This window comes from Muntiacus reevesi, chromosome 12 (assembly GCF_963930625.1).
Source record: "Muntiacus reevesi chromosome 12, mMunRee1.1, whole genome shotgun sequence".
Lineage (NCBI taxonomy): Eukaryota > Metazoa > Chordata > Mammalia > Artiodactyla > Cervidae > Muntiacus > Muntiacus reevesi.
This window is the reverse complement of record NC_089260.1, coordinates 22,670,203-22,691,382: the sequence shown is the minus strand read 5'-3', so window position 1 is coordinate 22,691,382 and position 21,180 is coordinate 22,670,203. Positions and strand designations below refer to the sequence as shown.

At 34.1% G+C, this 21,180-nt stretch overlaps 1 protein-coding gene across 3 annotated transcripts in view; it reads right to left on the bottom strand.

Annotated features, from left to right (window-relative positions):
* The window catches only part of OXR1 (oxidation resistance 1), a 395,731-nt gene that overhangs the window by 26,540 nt on the left and 348,011 nt on the right, over window positions 1-21,180 (bottom strand). For all 3 annotated transcript variants that reach the window (XM_065903644.1, XM_065903645.1, XM_065903646.1), the window contains 4 exons: window positions 17,515-17,699; window positions 13,839-14,593; window positions 10,007-10,175; window positions 6,520-6,682 (listed from right to left, as the gene is read on the bottom strand). In XM_065903644.1, coding sequence (XP_065759716.1) covers window positions 6,520-6,682; window positions 10,007-10,175; window positions 13,839-14,593; window positions 17,515-17,699 — 1,272 coding nt within the window. The remainder of the gene's footprint in view (window positions 1-6,519; window positions 6,683-10,006; window positions 10,176-13,838; window positions 14,594-17,514; window positions 17,700-21,180) is intronic.

Below are 21,180 nucleotides of genomic sequence, written 5' to 3'. Positions count from 1 at the left end.
TCTAGCAGATCTAATCCTTTGAATCTATTTGTTACCCCCACTGTATAAACGTTAAGTGATCTGATTTAAGTCATACCTGAAAGGTCCAGTGGTTTTCCCTACTTTCTTCAATTTAACCCTGAATTTTGCATTGATGTATATTTGTCCCCAAACTCAAGCTATATATATTAAATATGAACAGCTTTTTATGTATCATACCTCAATAAAGAGGTCTAAAAAATAATCAATATGGAAATATTACACAAGACAATTAGTGTTAACTCATAAATTCGAATTGTTTTTAATGCTTTTGATTTAAAAATTTTTCAGATTTACTGAGTTTCTTTTGGTGTTATGATTTATAATCCTACGTGATTCAATTTTTTTATAAAAGTATATTCTTTTTTAATTGCTTTTATCTGAGAAATGTGACCTCCATTTAGTGACTCAGATATAGAGACTACTTTTATTTTGAACAAAATCAATTCTGTATGGATTTTGCTGACTAGATTGAGAAGAGATCAGGAATTTTGCTTTATTTTACATAATGACTCAATTTCAATTTTGGCACTACTTGCTACTTTAAACACACACACACATAAACCATGTCTTTAAGAAAATGAACACCAGAATACTCATTGTCTGGTAGCTTAAGAAGTAAAACACTAACCAAACAAATGGAAGCCTCCTGAAACTGTTGGCTCTTAAAAGTTGCAGCAATATGAAACTGTTAAGTCTTTTCTGAGAAATCTACTAAAACACCACAGCAATAACTCTACTTAATGACAAATAAGAAAACAGAACTGATTTCACATGGTAATTACCACATCCAGGTGGAAAACCAAATCACTGAAGATATGATAAATTTTACAGCCTCAATTGCTAAGGTTAGGTTAAATATTTTAAAGTTTTTGTACAATTAAATACTAAAAATTAATGTCAAAATGGGAAGATCCTATAAATGACTTACAAAATTACATCAGAAAGCAAATTTTAAAATATTTGGCATAATTACAAAAACGTTATACAGGTTTAGTTAATAAGTAGCCAATAAATTTACATTTATGCATACATGTAAGTTGCATCAGTCATGTTTGACTTTGTGATCCTATGGACCATGGCCCACCAGGCTCCTCTGTCCATGGGATTCTCCAGGCAAGAATACTGGAGTGAGTTGCCATGCCCTCCTCCAGGGGATCTTCCCGACTCAGGGATTGAACCCACATCTCCTGTGTGTCCTGCAAGACAAATTCTTCTTCTGCAAGAAGGTTCTTTACCACTAGTGCCACTTTTATATTTTCACTTAAATGAAAGCATGGATCATTTGAGAAAATGTGAGTAATGTCAAGCACATAAAAATGGAGAGGTCATATCAGAAACCAAAAACTCAATGTAAGATATTTTTGTCCATACTTAGAAAAGTGTGAGAAGTGAAGAGTAAACCAGAATAATTTCCTTCACTACTGTAGCATCACTTTTACTTCATGATCAGGAATTTTAAAAGGTTTTTTATGTATATCAGATGAATTAAGATAAATGCAAAATTCATATGAATCTTAAAAATTAAACAGGCTCTCGGATTTCTGTGGTGGTCTAGTGGCTAAAACTCTGCACTCCTAATGCAAGGGGGCCCAGGTTCCATCCCTGGTCAGAGAACTATATGCCACATGCTGGGATGCTGACTCAAACAGCAAATTGTAAAAATACACTCATATGTATTTTAAACATTTTTATCACATGTGAAGAAATGTGAAGAACTATAGAAAAGGATTATAAATGAGATAAGTTGATAGAGTTGAGTGGTACATGCAAATTCACTATACTGTTAATCTCTGTATTTATGTATCAATCAAATAAAAGCACAATCATCAGCAAATACTAGGAGGTCAACAGGTATCTTTTCCCACCTTCACCTCAGGATCTTCCTCACACTGTTGAAATTCCATTACTGTGTTTTCAATGAAAATTCATAAAAACGATCCCCACGAAAAAGGAATATTTCTCACAAAATTGCAAAAGCCCACATAATACGTTTTCCTCAGTACACACGCTTTACTGATTTCTGGAACTGAGTACCGGAAAAAAACAGAGAAAACTCTACCAATTGTAGAAATTGTTCTACTTCAGCTGCAATGTAGGGCTACTGAACTACCCAGAGCAGAAGAATTTATTCTTGATACTCAAGACAGCATGGTTAAAAAAGAAACAATGGTGAGGTAAGCTGATGTTTAATGCTAACTATATTTACACTAATGACTAAACTTGAATAAAGTGTACATATTAAATAACATCAATCCAACACACATCTTGAGTTATACATGCAGTATTTCTCAGATTTTTTCTCCAAGTATTCAGAAATCTTAGTTCTGTTGTATCATAAAGGTTCTTACTGCTAATAATCTTAAAATGCACCTATCTGTTCTCTTTGCTAGTAAAGGCAGGTTTCTGTGGCCCTCACCTTTTTCTGGAATTCACTGTAAACAAATCTCTAATACTGCTCTCTTTTCTTGCTTCCTTTTTTCATATCTAATTCTCAAATTCCAGCCCTTTCTATCTTCAGTAGAACTGACTTTTAATTTGAACATTTGGGAACTTAAGTTGTTTCAAATTTATAAAATTTTTCTTGTTAACAAAGATGCACATTTTATTAATTTGGGGTGCTACAGTTAATGTCCTTTTAGGGTAGTGATGAAGACAGTGTCGGATCAAAGAAGAGTTATTAAAGTCAAAGAGAAGTACCAGTGAATATAATCTTGGTAGAGGATTTTAAAAAGATAAAATAATAAAGAATATTTAAATATTAATATCTGATAATAAATTATAACATTATCATATTACACAGAACAATTTTGTTGTTATTAATGTGCACGGGAAGGAAGAACAAAGATAAACGTATTAAACTTACAAAGGTATATTTCTTTAAATTCACTAAAAGAAAGAACTTTCTAACAGAACTGTCCTAAACTGAAAAACACTGCCCTTTGAGGTAATAAGCTCCCTGTCACTAAATATGCTAAAGTAGAATCAAGAATGATGTAAAATGTAAAATGAGAGAGGCTGAACTGTCAGTTAATTTCAACTCTAAAAGTCTAGGGCTTTATGATAAAATATTTACTACAAGAGACATAACAACTTATTTTAGACCAACTGCTAACAAGTACAACTTATATTTATTGTTTATTTTAATCTATGTCCAAATTTATTCACTAATGCTGTATTTACAAAGGGTTAATTATATGACTGCACTGTTCATAGTTCAGCAGATAGAGCAGTGTATGAAATCCATAAAACCTTGCCCTCATGGTACTTACGTAGGCAGGAGGAAGAGAAGGGGGAACAGGAAGGGAGAACAGAAAGGAAGTAGAGAAGGTAAGTTTATCATAGGCAAACGTGCCCCAATGTACAAATTTCGTGTCAGCATGAAATAAATTCATAACAAATTCATCTTAAATTCTAAGTCACCTATTCTCTACACCTAGGTAGAAATTTTGAGTTATTCTTATTTTATGTATGTTCTCTAGTCAAATTCCCTTTTTAAAACTTATCTTTATTTAGAGGATAATTGCTTCACAATGCTGTGCTGGTTTCTGTCGTACAAAACTGTGGATCAGCCCTAAGTATACACATAGCCCCTCTCTCCTGAACTTCCCTCCCACCCCTACGACTCGTCAGAGACCACTGGGCTGAACGCCCTGGTTACAGAGCAGCTTCCCACCGGCTATCCAGCTTGCACATGACAAGGTATGTCTGTAACATTACTCTCTCCATCTTCCCCCCCTTTCCTCCCCTTGCTGTGTCCTCAAGTCTGTTCTCTGCACCTGCATCTCTACTCCTGCCCTGCATGTAGGCAAGGAGGTTCATCAGTACCATTTTTCTAGAATCTATATGTATGTGTTAACATATAACATTTGTTTTTCTCTGACTGACTTCACTCCGTGTAACAGGCTTGAGGTTCATCCACCTCAAATTCCCTTTTAAAAAAATTCTCTAAACATTTAAAATACTTTTTATGTTCTCTTACATTTGCTCAAACCCATAGAATGTACACCACCATGAGAGAACTCTAAGGTAAAGAACAGACTTTTGATGGGGAAAAAAAACCCCCAGCTTTTTATGTACTTAGTAGCTATCAGGCACTAGACCAATACCATACAAGAGAAATACAATGCAAGACATATGCAATTATAAATTTTCTAGTGGCCACATTAAAAAAATGTTAAATCAATTTTAATATATTTACTTAATCCAATATATCCAAAACATTATCATTTCAACATAATCAATGTAAGAATTAATGATACCTTACATTTTTTTCTTTCAGTTCTGAATCTTTAAAAACCACCATATATTTTATATTTACAGATTATCTCTATTTGGACCAGTCATATTTCCTTGCTCAACAGCTACAAGCAGCGAGGGGAAATTGTATTTACAGGAATTAGCATATTTAACTACATCTCAATGCAGATACCAGATTTTCACAGGAAACACCTCATCTTATTTATGAGACCATATTGAGATTTTATGAAATTTATAGCTGAAAAAAATAGAATCATATATCTAAGTTGTTCAAAACATATCTAAAAGTCATCCAGTACTGAACCAAGTATTGGTTTTTATGTTTAATCAAAATTAAACAATTAAAAATTCAGTTTCTTAGTGGCATTAGCCACATTTCAAGTATTCAATAGCCACATGTCACTAGTGGCTACTCTATTAGACAGTGCAGCAAAATGTTTCCAGATAACACAGCAGAATGTTTCTAAAATTTAATTTTTAATCAATTTATCATCTTCTTTTTATTTGAATCAATTCTAGTTGCAAACAGGTGAGAAAACTTTTTCTTTAGAAATTATAATATACAGAATTGTCCATAAGAACTAAGATGGTTCCTTTTAAATAAAAATAGTTAATACTCGAAAAAATTAGTATAAAGTCTATTATTTCCAAAATTAAGTGTTTCAATCTCAAAAGAGAGAAAACTGTCAATTCTCTGACTTGACTGAATATACTGCCATCCACCTTGCCACCCAAGTTAGTACTTCACCATCATCTGTCACTATATGCTGTTTTATTAGCTAGGTGATACCTTTTTAAAACACTTTACTTTAACCCTTTCCATTTTACCTTTGTTACTGGTTTAGTATAGGTTTACATCCTTGATCACCTGGGCTATTTTAAAAGTCTTCTAAATCTAAATTGTAAATACACAGGGAGTATTTCATCACCCAGAATAAAATACAGACCACGTCCAGTACTCTATAAAGTTCCCTCCAGAGCCTAGACAACCCCTAAATTCCCAGAAACAGGTAGTCTGGTGGACTTTTGACAAGTTTTGCCCTTTTGAATTTTATGTAAATTAAATTATACAATATATGTCTTTCATGTCTGGCCTGACGTCTTTTATTCTGTGAGACTCATCCACATTGTTGTATCAACAGAACCTTTTTATTGCTTCATTATTTGGAATTTTATAAATATTCCAAATTTTTTTTGTCCAATAACCTGCAGACAGGCTTTCATGTTGTTTCCAGTTCATGGCTATTGTGAAAGCTGGTGGGGAGATTAACAATATCAGTCTAAATATTAAAATAACTCAAAATAAATGCTTAGGACATGTTAACTCTTTTCCTCTATTGTATCCCAGTCACAGTAAACACTGATGCTGAATATACTAGGCAGAATGGACTGAGGCACATACAAAGTCAGGTGTGTGTTTTAAACAAAAGACATGCCATGTATAGCTTTAATCATTATACATGTTAAGTGCATATACACCACATTCATCACATAAACAACCACAAACAACACCAGATGGATAACAAAATTTGATTCAGTTTATTATCACATTTTAGCATCTGCTCTGTATTTTCTAATGCATGAAGATGGTGAATCCAGGGAACCATAACAAAAGAAAGACCAGATATGTCACTCTATCAATCCCACTTGACAAAGCATGTAAAATCATAATATGCAATATTAAAAGACAGATCTAAGAAGGGTTAAAAAAAAAGTTGTTTAGTGTTAATTTGACCATTTATACAAGCTCAGTAAATCTGAGCAGCACATAAAAACTTTCATTACTTTGTAAAATTAGCATCAGCTTATTTCCTTTGCATATTGCTAAACTGATGTCAAGATAATGCTTGGATATGAGCTTAGAAGGAGTGCTAATTTGCATGAATGTGTTAAATAACTACTATGCCTCCTCCATGCAGGAGATAACATTAAAGTGAATTAGATCTGCAATAAATGTTTTATGAAAATTAGTATAACAGTAATTATTCCTAAAGTTCACTCAATAAAAGGTATTTTACTGCTGACAGGTTGCTTCTCTAGCATTTTAAAGCAAAAGGGGAATGACGAAAAGGAATAAACCAAAGTTACTAATCAGATTTATTCAATAAACACATATATACAAGGACAGTGAACCTTTAAAATATTACTCATTTAAAAGATCACTTGAACTTTGCCAACTCTAAAACTATAAATTCATACCAAAAAAAAAGATAAATGAAAGCTTCACATTTTCCCCCTTACCTCCCATTCTCTAGCTGCTGCTTCATTAGTAGAATCCTCATTTGTTTCAGATTCTTCAATCTTTTTTACTACTATAAATCCAGGTTCTTTGGTATATTCACCAGTATCTTCTGCATATGTTTCTGGACTCCACTGAATGAAGAACGCATACAAGTGGTCGGTCCTGTAAGAACGAGTGATTATGAATAATAGATGTGCTATTCTGAGCTGTTAGCAAGAGTTTAAAAATTATTTTTGTTAAACAGCTTCACAAAACTTGAAGACTTAAAATATACAAAATATTACATATACTAATTCTTTATTTAAAAATGAAACAAAGCCCACTACCAGGAAGACATTAACCTAAACTTTTGGGGCTGTGTTCCGTCAAGCTCCTTACTACATTAGGATTTTCTTCATTCTGGTTTTGACTAGCTCAGACGCTGTCCATGGTAACATTTCTTTTCATGAAATAAACTTGATAATGGGAAGGAAAACCAAATTCACCATTTTAACCTCAATCACACAATGATCTAATTATCTAAAATACAACAAACAACTTATTCTAATTACCTATTCTGAAACCTGACCACTATACAAGTTTTTCCCAGGTTAATAGAAATTTAATATATTTAACTTTTATGTTCCTTCTTTCAATTTTGTTTACTAACGTCTAAATCCCTGAAATAAAAATTATCTGAGGGGTCAGACGCACATTTCAAATTTTTGCTGGCTTTAATTGGTATGGATGACTGAAAAGTGATTATAAAACTCTCTACTAACATATAGCAATCAATAATCACTGTACTGGACATTGCTTTCAATAAAATAAATTTTTAATAGTGTCATTTGTTATGTGGTAACTAATGCTTTAAAAAAGTGTTAAGTATCATCTTTCAGATAATTTGTCTCTATAAAGCAATGTTTTTCGTAAAATCTTAAATACAATAAAGTTCAAAATTCTAATAAAACTAATTTTTAATGAACATTAGTGAAGGTGCAAGGACAGTATTAAAATGGAAAATTCCATGCAAAAAATTAAAACAAAGTCAACACTAAGGAGAAAAATAAATCCTTATGTTGTTTTTAACTAAAGACATAATAGGGTTGAATATTTCATTGTAATCATCTTGGTATCACTGGCAGATCAGAGTATCTGGCTCTTTGCCTTTCATGTACTCATGAATTATGCAAATCATACCATTATTCTAATCACATTTTGTTGAATGCACAGATTGTACTGTATATTTAAGTGAGGGGGGAGAGAAAAGAATTTTATTATTATATTCTTGAAAGTAAGTCTTCAGAGGAACATATAAAGCCTTTCCAAGAGGTACACAGACATGTAAGATAAATCTAAGGGAATCAATCTCTTTCTCTTCTGTTTCCATATGGTAATCTTCACTCATACTCATCTTCTTGAGAACAGCATGGTTAAGATATCTTACAGACTGCTTCTTCTCTGCTTTCACTAAAGTACCATCCTCACTCATCCAGAATTTTACAATGGTACATGTCTTTATAGTTAAAAAACTTCCAGTATAAAAAGTTCCAGGTTGCCCAAAGTTGGTATTGAGACAGGGAAAGATTTTAAAGACTGGGTAATAAGTCCTTTTGCATATCAGGTGGTTTCTAATTTACTAATTTCCACAAAACTGAATGAAGCTATTCAATGATGGTCACTAAAAATAATTTTGATGAAAGATGATTAATTTTAGAATATAAACAGAAACACATTTAAAGAACTGACTGACATTATAATAAAACTCAGTTTCATAGACTTTTTTTATGAACAAAGCTTTTTAGTACTTACAAAAAAAGAAAAAAGGGAGTGGGCAGAACTGAGCCACTAAGTCTTATCATTTCAATAAACAATATTCATCAATGGATACATAAACTAATTGGGGGGAAGCCCTAACTATTTTATTAAGACATTTCCTGTATCTTACATTTTATGTGTAATAACTATGTATGATAAATTATAATTCATGTTTCTTTGATCAACTGTTCATTAGTAATAATTTCAATAACAAAATTTTCTTCTGGGTTTAATTAATATTTGGAACAATGTAGGCGTTGAAAGACAATTTTCTCTTGGATTCTGCATGTCTTATGGGCAGAGGCACTGTGTACCTTTGTTCTGCACTAACTTTTCATGTATGTTTGCACAGAAAACAAAGCATAGCATGGTTTTAGAAGGCAGAAATATTCAGTATCTTGCGGTGAAGTTTAGTCGCTACGTTGTGTCTGACTCTTCTGTGAACCCATGGACTGTAGCCCACCAGGCTCCTCTGTCCATGGGGATTCTCCAGGCAAGAATACTGGAGTGGGTTGCCATGCCTTTCTCCAGGGTATCTTCCTGACCAAGGGATCGAATTGGCGTCTCATGTCTCCTGCATTGGCAGGCGGGTTCTTTAACACTAGCACCACCTGGGAAGCCCCAGATAACTGTGTAAGTATATGCAATTTGTTGCAAAAAAATGTAAGAAGGAATAAAAATATACTACCTTATAATAAGATTCTATGAGGAAGTATAACTGAAATCTAAATTCAAAGAGAAAATCAGTGATGCAAATTTTAACTGTTTTAGAAGAGCACATTCAAGTAGTGTTTAAATGTATAATCTAATCATTGAGGGCAAATTGTTACATTATCTAAATTCCACTGGATATATTTAATAGATAAACCTAAGTTTTAACTTAGAATGTCATTGTTTATGATACAGTGAACTTACAATATCAGTATTTATAATACAGTGATAACAGACATCCTTTACAAATATTGCTCAATCATAACATGAAAAATTTTACTGTGCAGTTAGTATGAAAAATAATTTGAAGACCAGATCCTTTTAGTAGCTAATTTAGTGCTATGTATACAGCAAGCATTTCTAATAGAAAGGATTTGATGAAATTTTTAAAAATCAAATTATATATAGTTAGGGAGTTTGGGATGGACATTTACACACTGCTATATTTAAAATGGATAACCAGTAAAGACCTTCTGTATAGTACATGGAACTCTGTTCAATGTTATGTGGCATCCTGAATGGGAGGGGAGTTTGGGGAAGAATGGATACATGCTTCTCTGTACAGCTGAGTCCCTCTGCTGCTCACCTGAAACTATCACAACAGTGATAACTGGCTATACCAGTTAACAAAATACAAAATAAAAAGTTAAAAATAAAAGAAATTGGATCATTTCCTGCCTTGAGGTGGGGCTGTACCAGCTAATACTTTAATGAACCTTCTTGATCTAAAACATTTTAACTATGACTGTTTACTAGTAACACGAGGTATATGTTCATATTTTTTGCATTAAACCACAAAGGAGACTAAAATTAAAAGTGGGGTAAATTAAAGAGGAGCTAACTGATTTTGAACAGATTTAGTGTCAGGTTTTAATGATAAACTATTTCAGTACTTTGCTACTGGTGTGAACTGTTATACAAAATAATTTCAACTCAAGGAATCTCAATGTTTTCCAGATTTTGTTGTTATTGTTTTACCTTTCTTGTGGCACGGCAAACCAATATTCATGTTTCTTATCTCTCTGTGCATACTGTTGCATTGTTGCACTTGCTTGAGATACAAATGTTTTCCTCATAGGTTTTCCAACTCTGAGACATAAGAACTTATGCAATCGATGCCTTCTCTTTTCTTTTAAAAGTGCAGAACCTAGAATTGAGATAGATTGTTCATTCAATTCTCATATACTATGTCTGAATAATTTAAAACTGTGTCTAAAAATAATTTAGACAAAGTAATGTTTATCTCCAAACTTCTGACAAATAATTACAGAATAAAACATTACTTTACTGAAAGGTGAATTCTCTTAAGTAGCTTATATATTTTTTCATCAAAAGTGACAAGTATAGCAAGACTAATAAACTAACACCCAAGTTATGAACTGATATCATGTCTAGGAGTATTAGAAAAAAATGTGGAAGATCCAGAAATTCTGGTTAAATTTTTGTAATAACCACACTAAAGTAATTATTCATACACATACATATACAATATTCTGCAAACTCTCTATCACCCTTGTAGAACAATATCTAAATAAGTTTGAAGAATTTTCAAAGTTTTACTGTAATATGGTTGTTACACAAAAAATTCAGTAAAAACTTTTCTGAAGCTTTTACATACATATGAAGGTGTGACAAAAACAATATGCTAGATTCAGCCATCTGTTCAGTTTATTAAGCATGAATCATCTCTAACCTTTCCAACCACAGATGCTGACATACAACGCACTGAAGGTCTGACACGTGGATCAGTTCAGGAAACTGGACATTAATCAGCTTACAAAGGAGGCACACTATGGAAGAAAAGGCACCTTGCTATAGCCAGGAGACCTGGATACTAGTCATGGCTTTTTTCTGTGTAACACTGCGCAAGGTGCGTAATCTATCTGAGCCTCAGCATTTGCATCAGGTTAAAAGAACTTTTACTATTCTTCTCACAATTATATTCCATTATATATTTACATTATATAGTTATATGATAAAAGATCAGAAACTTTGAATAGTTCCCTATATAGAATCTTAAGTTTCTTAAAATTAGCTACTTAAAACTAGTTTTCTTGTCCTCCCTCGATATGCACATACAAAAAGAGGAAACCAAACAGCAGCAATCCAGGAACACCTATCTAAACATATCTACCAAACATTCTCCTTTTAGTAATGTGTCATAACAGGAAAACCCAATCAAAGGCTGCACCCAAACAAACTCAATAAAATACAAGTAGTCTACTATATTATTGGGTCAACCAGAATGCAACATTTTATAATACTCCAAGATTTCAGAATATAAGACAACCAAACACAAACATATCAAATAAAGATATCTATGCCAGCAATTGTCACAATATCAATCTTAATAATATGAATTGTTAATAACAACTGAATGGCTTAATAAATACAGGAATAGCTAAATTACAGGGCCATTGAAAACCATGAAAGAACTACACGGGTTCAAGTTGACCCTTGAACAACACAGGGTTGAACTGCACAGGTCCACTTCTATGTAGCTCTTCTTCAAATAATACATACTATAATGCTATGATACATGGTTGGCTGAATCCATGTATGCAGAACCACAGACATGGAGGGCAGATTGTAAAGTTATACATAAATTTTTGAATATGGGAGAGGAGTATGTGTCACCCCTTAACCCTTGGGTTGTTCAAGGGTCAGCTGTATGACACAGGAAAATGTTCATGACATAAAATATGAAGTGAAAAAAGCAAGAAACTATACTACACGTAATCCTAATTTTATATGAAAAATATACGTATATAAAGATATATACAAATTATATCAATATTGTATATGTGTGTGTATATAAATGTGTGTATGTAGATACACATAAACACTAAACAGCAAAGATAAAAACACCACAACATTAACAATGATCATCTCCAGGTGATGAGTACATGTTTGTCAAAAGTTCTTTAATGAACATTCATTAACTCTGAATAATGAAAAAATTCAATCTTTTATAGAATGTAATTCCTAAACATCTACTGAATATAATCCTTAGGTCTTCAGTATATCTAAGTTATATACAGTATATCTCAGTATATCTAAATTCAGTATACCTAAATGCAAAGAAAATTCCCTGTTTTGAAAAACTGAATCAAACCCTAGTGTGTTGCTGGTGGGACTATAAAATGGTATAGCCACTGTGGAAAACAGATCAATGGTTCATCAAAAAAGTAAACACAGAATTATCACAGAATCCAGCAAATCTAGTTCTGGTATATAACCAAAGTAAAAAAACTGAAAGAAGGAAATCAAACAAATTATTTGTACACTAATGTTCATAGCAGCATTATTATTCACAACAGCCAAAAGGTGGAAACAACTCAAACATCTATCAACAAATGAACATATAAAGAAAATGTGCTGTGTACAATGGAATATTATTCAGCTTTATATAGAAAGAAAATTCTGACACACTACAACATAGATGAAACTTGAAGGCATTATGCTAATGGATATAAGCCACACACAAAAGGGAAAATATTGCATGATCCCACTTATATGAGATACTTAGGGTACAGACACAATTCATAGAGACAAAATGAAGAATGGTGCTTGCCAAGGACTCTAAGGAGGGGAGAATGGAAGCTATCATTTAATGAGTAGAGAGTTTCAGCTCAGGAAGATGAAAAAGTTCTGGAAATGGATGGTGGTGATGGTTGTACAACAATGTGAATATGCCTAAAGCGCCTATATTTTATGGTAAAAATGGTTAAACTCGCAAATCTTATTTTATGCATATGTTAGCTAAGATACTTGAGTTATACCACTTTTAACATAATGTACAAAGCAGAATCATTGTGTAGTAGAAATAAAAACTATTACTATAATTTTCAAAAGTCAACAACAGTATGAAAATACAAAATTGAAAGAGAAAATGATATTTATCTTAGTTCTGCTTTTTATTTATTTTAAATTAAAAAAAATCTTTAATTCATTTATGGCCATAGCACATGGCATCTGGGATCTTAGTTCCCTGACCAGGGACTGAACTTGGGCCTCCTGCACTGGAAGCACAGTCTTAACCAGTGGACAGCCAGGGAGTCTCCTTAGTACTGCTTTTTAAAGAAACACAACCAGACAATGACAGAACTTGTGGATACTTGAAAGAATTTCAAAACAGATTTTTATGTCTAATTACACTTTTAAAAAATGAAGGGATTATATAACTTTGGCAATTACAAATTGCAATTATGATATTATATATACAATTTTAAGGGGCTTCCCCTGGTGGTTCAGACTGTAAAGAATCTCCCTGCAAAGCAGGAGACCTAGGTTTGACCCCTAGTTGGGAAGATTCCCCTGGAGAAGGGAATGTCTACCCACTCCAGTTTTCTCACCTGGAAAATTCCATGGACAGCGGAGTGCGGTGGGCTACATACAGCCCATGGGGTTGCAAAGGGTCAGACATGACTGAGCAACTAACAAACTACACAGTTTTAAAAGGTATTCCAATGATGTAACATACCAAGAACTTAAAAAAAAACAAAAAGGGAGAAATCATAGGTATTATAGACTTGTGTGCATTTTCAAAAAATAAATTGTTTAAAGACAGAATGCAGTGCATCAGGAATGCTTTAACATGGTGGAAAAGATGATCATTATGTGTACAATCCACTGTGAGATAAGACAGTAGAAACCAGACACTATGTACTTGTACCAGAGAAACATCTGTCAAGGGCCACTAGATTATCCTTCAGAGTGGCCGAAGATACAGCAGCTTTTGAGTCAGTGAGCAAAGAGGGGGACAATATACAGTAAGACAAACTAACTTAATATATTCCTCAACACTTACCTTCTATATCGCCTGTTGCTATTTTATGCTTAATTTCTTTCTGTGACACCTGTTGAATATTCTCCCTTTGCTGTTTAGTTTGTTGCATGGAATGGGATTTCCAGAGTTTCCGTAGCTCTTCTACCTCAGTCTCTGAGTCCTGATTTTGTTCCCTTCCTTGTTTTCCTTTGTTGACAACTTGCTTTTGTTTAAATTCTATTGCTTCCCCACAAGGCATACTTTCTTTTTCAACTTCTTCTTGATGTAGTGAATTCTCATTAAGAGGAAAATCCTGGTTACCTTTTTTTATACCTGTGCTTTGTTCTTTAAGACCTGATATTTTTTGAAGATTATCTGTAGCCTGATCTCCTTCCTTAGTGGCCATTTCAAGATTTAAACCAGTTTTAAGAGAAAGAGTCTCAACTTCATTGGCAGTATGTCCAGAACCAGATTTTAAGTGATCGGGAGTACTAGCAGCTTCTGATATGACCGTCAAACACTCTACTCCACTCTGAGTGATGGTCTGCACAGATTCTGATGACGCACCAGATGATTTATCATGTCGCAGCTCATCTGAAGAAATAAGCTCCTCCCGAATAGGAGAGAGTTCTGATTCTGTGAACACATCTTCAGAAAGAGACTCCTCAGTGCTCCTAGGGGCAGTGCTGGCACTATCATTACCTGCATCACGGATTCTTGAGTCTATTTCATCAGTATTACTTCTTGTCACTTTCTTTAAATGGCAGAAGTCCCTTCCTGATAACTGATCTATCTCACTGTTAGTAAACAAAATTTAAAGTCATTATTTTTTAAATTATAGAATTTTATTTTCCACAAACTTAACACTGAATTAATATCATTAAAAAGGCTTTTCTGTAGCATACATCTCTTAATAGCATACTAAAAAACTGATTCATATAGAACAAGTAATTAAGTCAAGTTTTTGCATCAGCTACTTAAGCTATGGGAAATATCAATGTAAGATTTACTGAATTGATCTACCTGGAGAGAAACTGAAGACACAACTTTTGGGTGAAGCTGTAATTCTAAACTAAAATTTACTCAATGATGAAATATGACAAATAGGCTTAAAGTTTTGATTAAAATTATAAATGTGTTAATAAAGCACACTGACTGATACTATGTACACACACATAGTGCTTATATAGATTTAAATAGAAATTAAACTAAATAAATGACTCAAATGCAAAGCTAAAAATCAACCTGAAAAGAATCAAGGCAAAAGTACTTAGAGGAATTCTTCATGGTTCCAATGACAACTCTTAACAATTCTAAGAGAACTTGTTCAGCTAACAGGTTAGATATTAGCCAGCTGAATGATTCATCATTACTTCTAGATTTCCATGTTTAATGCCATTTATAATATACAAGCACTAATGTTCAAAGGTTAGGTAGTTTAAGTTCTGCCAGGAGGCAGTGCAAACACTGTAGCATGAGATACAAATCAACAATTTAAAATGATGGCTAAAGACTAGTAAATGGAAACTACATGAGTTTTTAGTGGGAAAAGAATATTTATGCAAGTTTGAGAATAGAAAAGACTGGGAAGTAAGTTGACACAAAATTTATTGGTGACCTCTGGATGGTGAAGCTCGGTAACTCTTTTCCTCTTATTCTAGTATTTGATATTTTTATAAAGATAAACATAATTTTCACTGTGCATAGGATAGGTAAAATTTGGTTTTTAAAAATTATCAATTAGTTGAAGTCCAATTCCTATCTCTGCCTTCCTTGCACTGATTGATTCACCTTCAGAAATGCAAGCATCTAGTCTGTGCTATTAAATATGTAACAGTGTCATCTACTGGTGATTGACTAAAACTGCACATACAGAGTCCTGTAAGAAAGTGAAGTTGAGCTCTTTGTAACCCCAGGCACAGCAGCATGTCATGCTGCTCCATCCATGGGATTTTCCAGACAAGAGTCCTGGAACCCAGCAAAAAGGTTTGAGAAACTATCTGTAAAAGACCCTTAGATAAAAGATAAAGTTAATTAAATCCAACAGGACATAGATTTAGATAAGTGTTTTGTAACTTTTTCTTTTTTATGTCAGTCATGCTGCTATTGTTCCTCAAGAATACCTTTGAAATCAACTTCTCAGTATAAGACAGTAGAAAACCAATCAAAACTTATACACCTCATTTTTACCAAACATAACATTATTCTGCAAAACCACACAACTCATTTATCTGATCTGTTGCCAGATATTTGTTTTTAATCAATTCATAAGGCAGGATTGAAAGAAATGTCTTTTTGGAGTAATTTTTAAAAAATGTTTGGATCAAATAGATGGTCTTTCCAGGTGATGTTCTAAATGATAAAAAGGTGATTTACAAGAGGAAGAGGAAGAGTTCCACAGCATCTGTGTAGAATAGCTATGGACCATACCACATAATACTCAATAAAATCCCAGAGTATCCTAACACAAGTGGAAAATCAGGGCAAGAGAAAATGATCTCACCCATGACTGACATACCTATAATCTTGATTCTCTTTTAATCTAATCCTTCACTCCTTCACCTTTGTCTCACCTCTCCACCTGCCACCAGTAATCTTTATTTGCTCAGACTGATTCTGGATGATGATATATTAAATAATTAACAGTAGAGGCAATCTTAGGAATAGTCTGCACCTCTAAAGATGAGTTTACCAAGCCAAAACAGTTATCTATTGGGGTGGCAGGTATAATGGAGATTCTTAAATAAATGATTTTATTCTATCTTAGGTATTCTAACAATTTATGTAGCCGGCCTGAGAAACAAAAATAACTTTCTCTCTTTTGTAAGTCTCTTTTGTAAGTAGTTCTGTCTCACAAAGGTTAATTTTAAAACAATCATTATCAACTTTGTAGGTTATTACAGGGACAGAAATCTCAGTATCAGTTAAAGTGAAGACAGTTTTTAAACTCTTGACAAAGGAATGACAAATTATGAAGAAATAGGGAAGTTCTTTTCTATTTCAATTTTCTTCCTTTGTACTTTCCTATTCCTCTCTTTGTATACCTATTTTTTATTTTCTTCTTTTACTTATTATCCTTCCCTTTTCTCTCTGTCATTACTTTCACAGGTCGTGCTGACCTGTAACCTCACACCTGTTACCTGAAACACACAAATTCCATAACCAGTACATTCCAAGGTTAACTTTAAACTTGTGCAATCTGTCGGTCTCTCCCCTATATTTTATACTTTCCTGAGAGAGAAGGATGCAAACATATAAATCAGTAAATAAAAGACAAAGCTGCTCTGGTTTTATCAATGTCAGGTCTTTGCTCATGACCGTTCCCAAATCCCACACCCAACTCTCCAGGCTTTTCTAAAGAAAATTTGAAAAGTATCCTTGATTACTTATATTCCTTTAAATTACTAATAAAAGTAATTTAGAATTATGAATTCTGTATCTGAAGAAAAAGGGCTGGTAAACATTGAATTAAATGAATACTACAGGTTACTTTTAAATATCAGGTTCTCTGACCAAATATGCAAATATTAATTTAAAACAATTCCTAACTATTCCAGTACAGTACGAATAATCTTTTCAATACTATGTATGTTTCATTACTGATAAAATGAAAAGCATCTATAATAACACTATTAAAAGATACTTAAAAGAGTTATTAGACCAAGGTCAACTAACTAGATGAAATAAAATTGCAAAGGAGTATAAATATCACTCTTACATGGGTAAGGATTCCTTTATTTTGCTATCCAAAATTTCTTTGTACATTGCCGCTGACATCACCTCTTCCATTGGACACATGATGCCATATTCCTCACAGCCATTCTCTTGAACCAATGGGTCAGTTTTATGTGGGTCAAACATTATATTATTTGGTGTAACTAGCAATACACCACTGACTGTGCCCTAAGATGAAAAAAGAAAATAAAGTTTAATCTTCAAAGTTTAAATTTTCAAAAATTATTTTAGATATTTTTACTGATTTTCTTCCCATGTTAGGCCACCTACCTTATACAAAAGTAGTAGACTCAACCACTATGGCATTCTCATGAAAATGCTTTTAATAATACCCACATTTTCCCAGTAAATTCTCCTTGCCAGCAGTGCAAAGTACAAAGAATATTATATTCACCATCAATCAGTCAAGTCAGGAATTAAAATCTGCAGCCTCAGTAAAATGTTGAGTTATATCAGCAAGATAATTGCAGTAATGTAAGAAGGACTGTAAAGTCCTCCAAAGGCAGGAGCCTTGTTTCACATTAATTTGCACACAACTTCTTGTGTTGTTCCCTCACCAAAGGTATCAAATAGTTTCATGCAGACAATGCAAGTTTAATAAATAATGTGCCTATAACCCAATCCACTATAAAAGGAAAACAGTACAATCTGTTTAAAGTATCTTTAAAAATAAGTCTCCACTTTACTTGACTCTGCTAGCCTACTTATGTGGCCTTGGGCAAGCACAGCCTCTGGGGCTGTTTCTTCATCTGTAACATGAGATAGATTAGATGACTTCTATGACTTCTAAGGCATATGGTACCTACTTTAATTTAATCATGAAAAGCTATGGCATTTTAAATATATTTATATAAATAGCAAAACAAACATAGAGAATCCAACCCTCTAATCTTACAAATGAGCAAACTGAAGTGTATAAGAAGTTGATCCCACTAATTTTAGCTAATATTTACTGAATGCTTTGTATGTACCATGCTTTATATATATATTTTTTCATTTTCTCATCACAATTATAGTTCTGAAATGAGAATGGAGGCGAGAAAATTAAAATTGAGAGAGGCTAGGCAATTGGGTGGCATCACCGACTCGATGGACATGAGTTTGAGTAAACTCCGGGAGTTGGTGATGGACAGGGAGGCCTGGCGTGCTGCGTGCGATTCATGAGATCGCAAAGAGCTGGACACGACTGAGTGATCGAACTGAACTGAGGCAATTCATTGTAAATAATTAACAACATAGCTAACTAATAAGTGGTAGGACTAAGATCCAAAATCTAAAAAGTCAAATGCTTTATACTATAATCTCTCCACATTTGAGTTACAAACATTAATCACTCCAACTCAAGTACCAAAAATTCTTTAATCCCATACTACTTATACATTTATTTATTTCCGAAGTACTGTTGATTTACAATGTTTCTTTGACTTCTGCGTAAAGTGATTCAGTATTAGTAGGTGGGATCCTCTCATCTGGCCAATTAATAATGCCTGCTCTGACCCTGGTCATAATATGAATTTTCCTCTGAACTACTCAAGCTCAATCAGAACAACAAGCAAAATTCAGTCAAGGAAGAAAACCTCCCACAGTTATGGGATGGATTTATAAGGTTAACATCAGGCTGTGGTCATTTTAGATTTAAGGCCCCCTCTTCCCATGGACAGGAGTCTGGTGGGTTACAGTTAACAGGGTCACACAGAGTCAGACACGACTGAAGTGACTTAGCACTTAATCTTGAGAACAATTAAATTATACTAAGGATAACCAGCGTAGTAACACTAGGAAATTGGACTGGGAGCTTTATGGACAGTGCCAATATATAATTTCCCTGAAAGATAAAGATTAGTATAGAACAGACATCAGATGACCTGCGAATACATTGGGCTAAACCTAACAGAAGTTCTTGGCTTAATTCTAATTATGATCTTAATAATATTGCTAGTTATATTATTTATACTTTGCTGGTTTTACAATATTATTGTTTCTTACAATACCAAAGGTGTGACTGACCCTCCAATGAACATAATGACAACTAGGCAATGTGAAGCAGTTGATACATACATACATACATACATACATAGTTCTGTAGGGTATCAATGATTGTAACAGTGTAATTCTAGACACGGGAGGAAAAGAAGAGGGATTACTTCCCTGGATCATAATTAGAAGACAGATGTCCAGAGATCTCTGACTATAAAGACTTAGTCCAGGAACAGCACACTGAATGGCCTATCAGCAAAACCATCACCTAGGAATGAGCCTTGCCAGCTATGTGGGATGGATGGTCATGAAATGCCTCCCAAAGTATGATTGAATTTAAGGCAATGATGGGGCCCAGTCAACTAACTGGCATTTGCCATGGGTGCTTGTCATCTACCTCTACAATGATTAAATCGTGTACTGCTGCAGCTGTTGACCTTCAACACCCCTTGAAGGAGTTTAGGGTGGAGAGTAGAAATGTGGCACTCTGTGCTCTGGGAAAACTGGAAGGGTAGGTCTTTAGATAGTAAGATATACTCAGGAGCTGATTTTATGAGCCCAATTCTTATATCTCTTCATATCTAGGAAAGCACTAAAATCCTTCCTGGTGACAACTGTTTCCTATGACTAGCAGAAGCTTCATGAGACCAGCGGAAACTTCCTACCAAAAATTACTGCTTGACTGCATATATTCCCCCTTTACCAAAATCACATATATACTGTGCTTCCCCATAACCTATTTGAACAGTTTCTCAGAGCTATCTGAGGTGCTGTGCATGTTGTGCATTTTTTTAAGTCAACAGGGTTAATATATACATTCTTTCTAAATCCCATTTTCAAACTCTCATTCCAGAGCACAGGCTCTACAGCACGCAGGTTTAGTTGATCCTTGAGAATCCGCCTGCAATCCACCCCATTCAATTCCTGGGTTGGGAAGATCTGCTGGAGAAGGCATAGGCTACCCACTCCCCTATTCTTGGGTTTCCTTTGTGGCTTAGCTGGTAAAGTATCTGCCTGCAATGGGCGAGACCTGGGTTTGATCTCTGGGAAGATCCTCTGGAGGAAGGAAAGGCTACCCACTCCAGTATTCTGGCCTGGAGAATTCCGTGGACTGTACAGTCCAAGGTGTTGCAAAGAGTTGGACACGACTGAGTGACTTTCACAAGACAAGAAAGTGGAATCTTCCTGGACCAGGGATCAAACTTGTGTCCCCTGCATTGGCAGGCAGATTCTTAACCACTGAACCACCACGGAAGTCCTGTATAATTTTCTGATAATGACCCACACCAAGGCACATCATAATCAAATTGATCAGCAATTAAAAAAAAACTCAATCAAAAAATAGGCAGAAGATTTAAACAGACATTTCTTCATAGGAGACATACAGATGACCAAGAGATACCTGAAAAAAAGACGCTCAAACTGTTAATTATTAGAGAAATGCAAATAAAAAACTACATGAAGATATTTCTTCACACCAGTCAGAATGACCATCATCAGAAAAATCTACAGGACTTCCCTGGTGGTTCAATGGTTAAGAATCTGCCTGCCAACGCAGGGGACACAAGTTTGATCCCTGATCCAGGAAGGTTCCACATGCCGCAGGGCAACTAAGCCTGCAGGCCCTACAGCCTGTGCTCTGTAACAAGAGAAGCCAATGCAATGAGAAGCC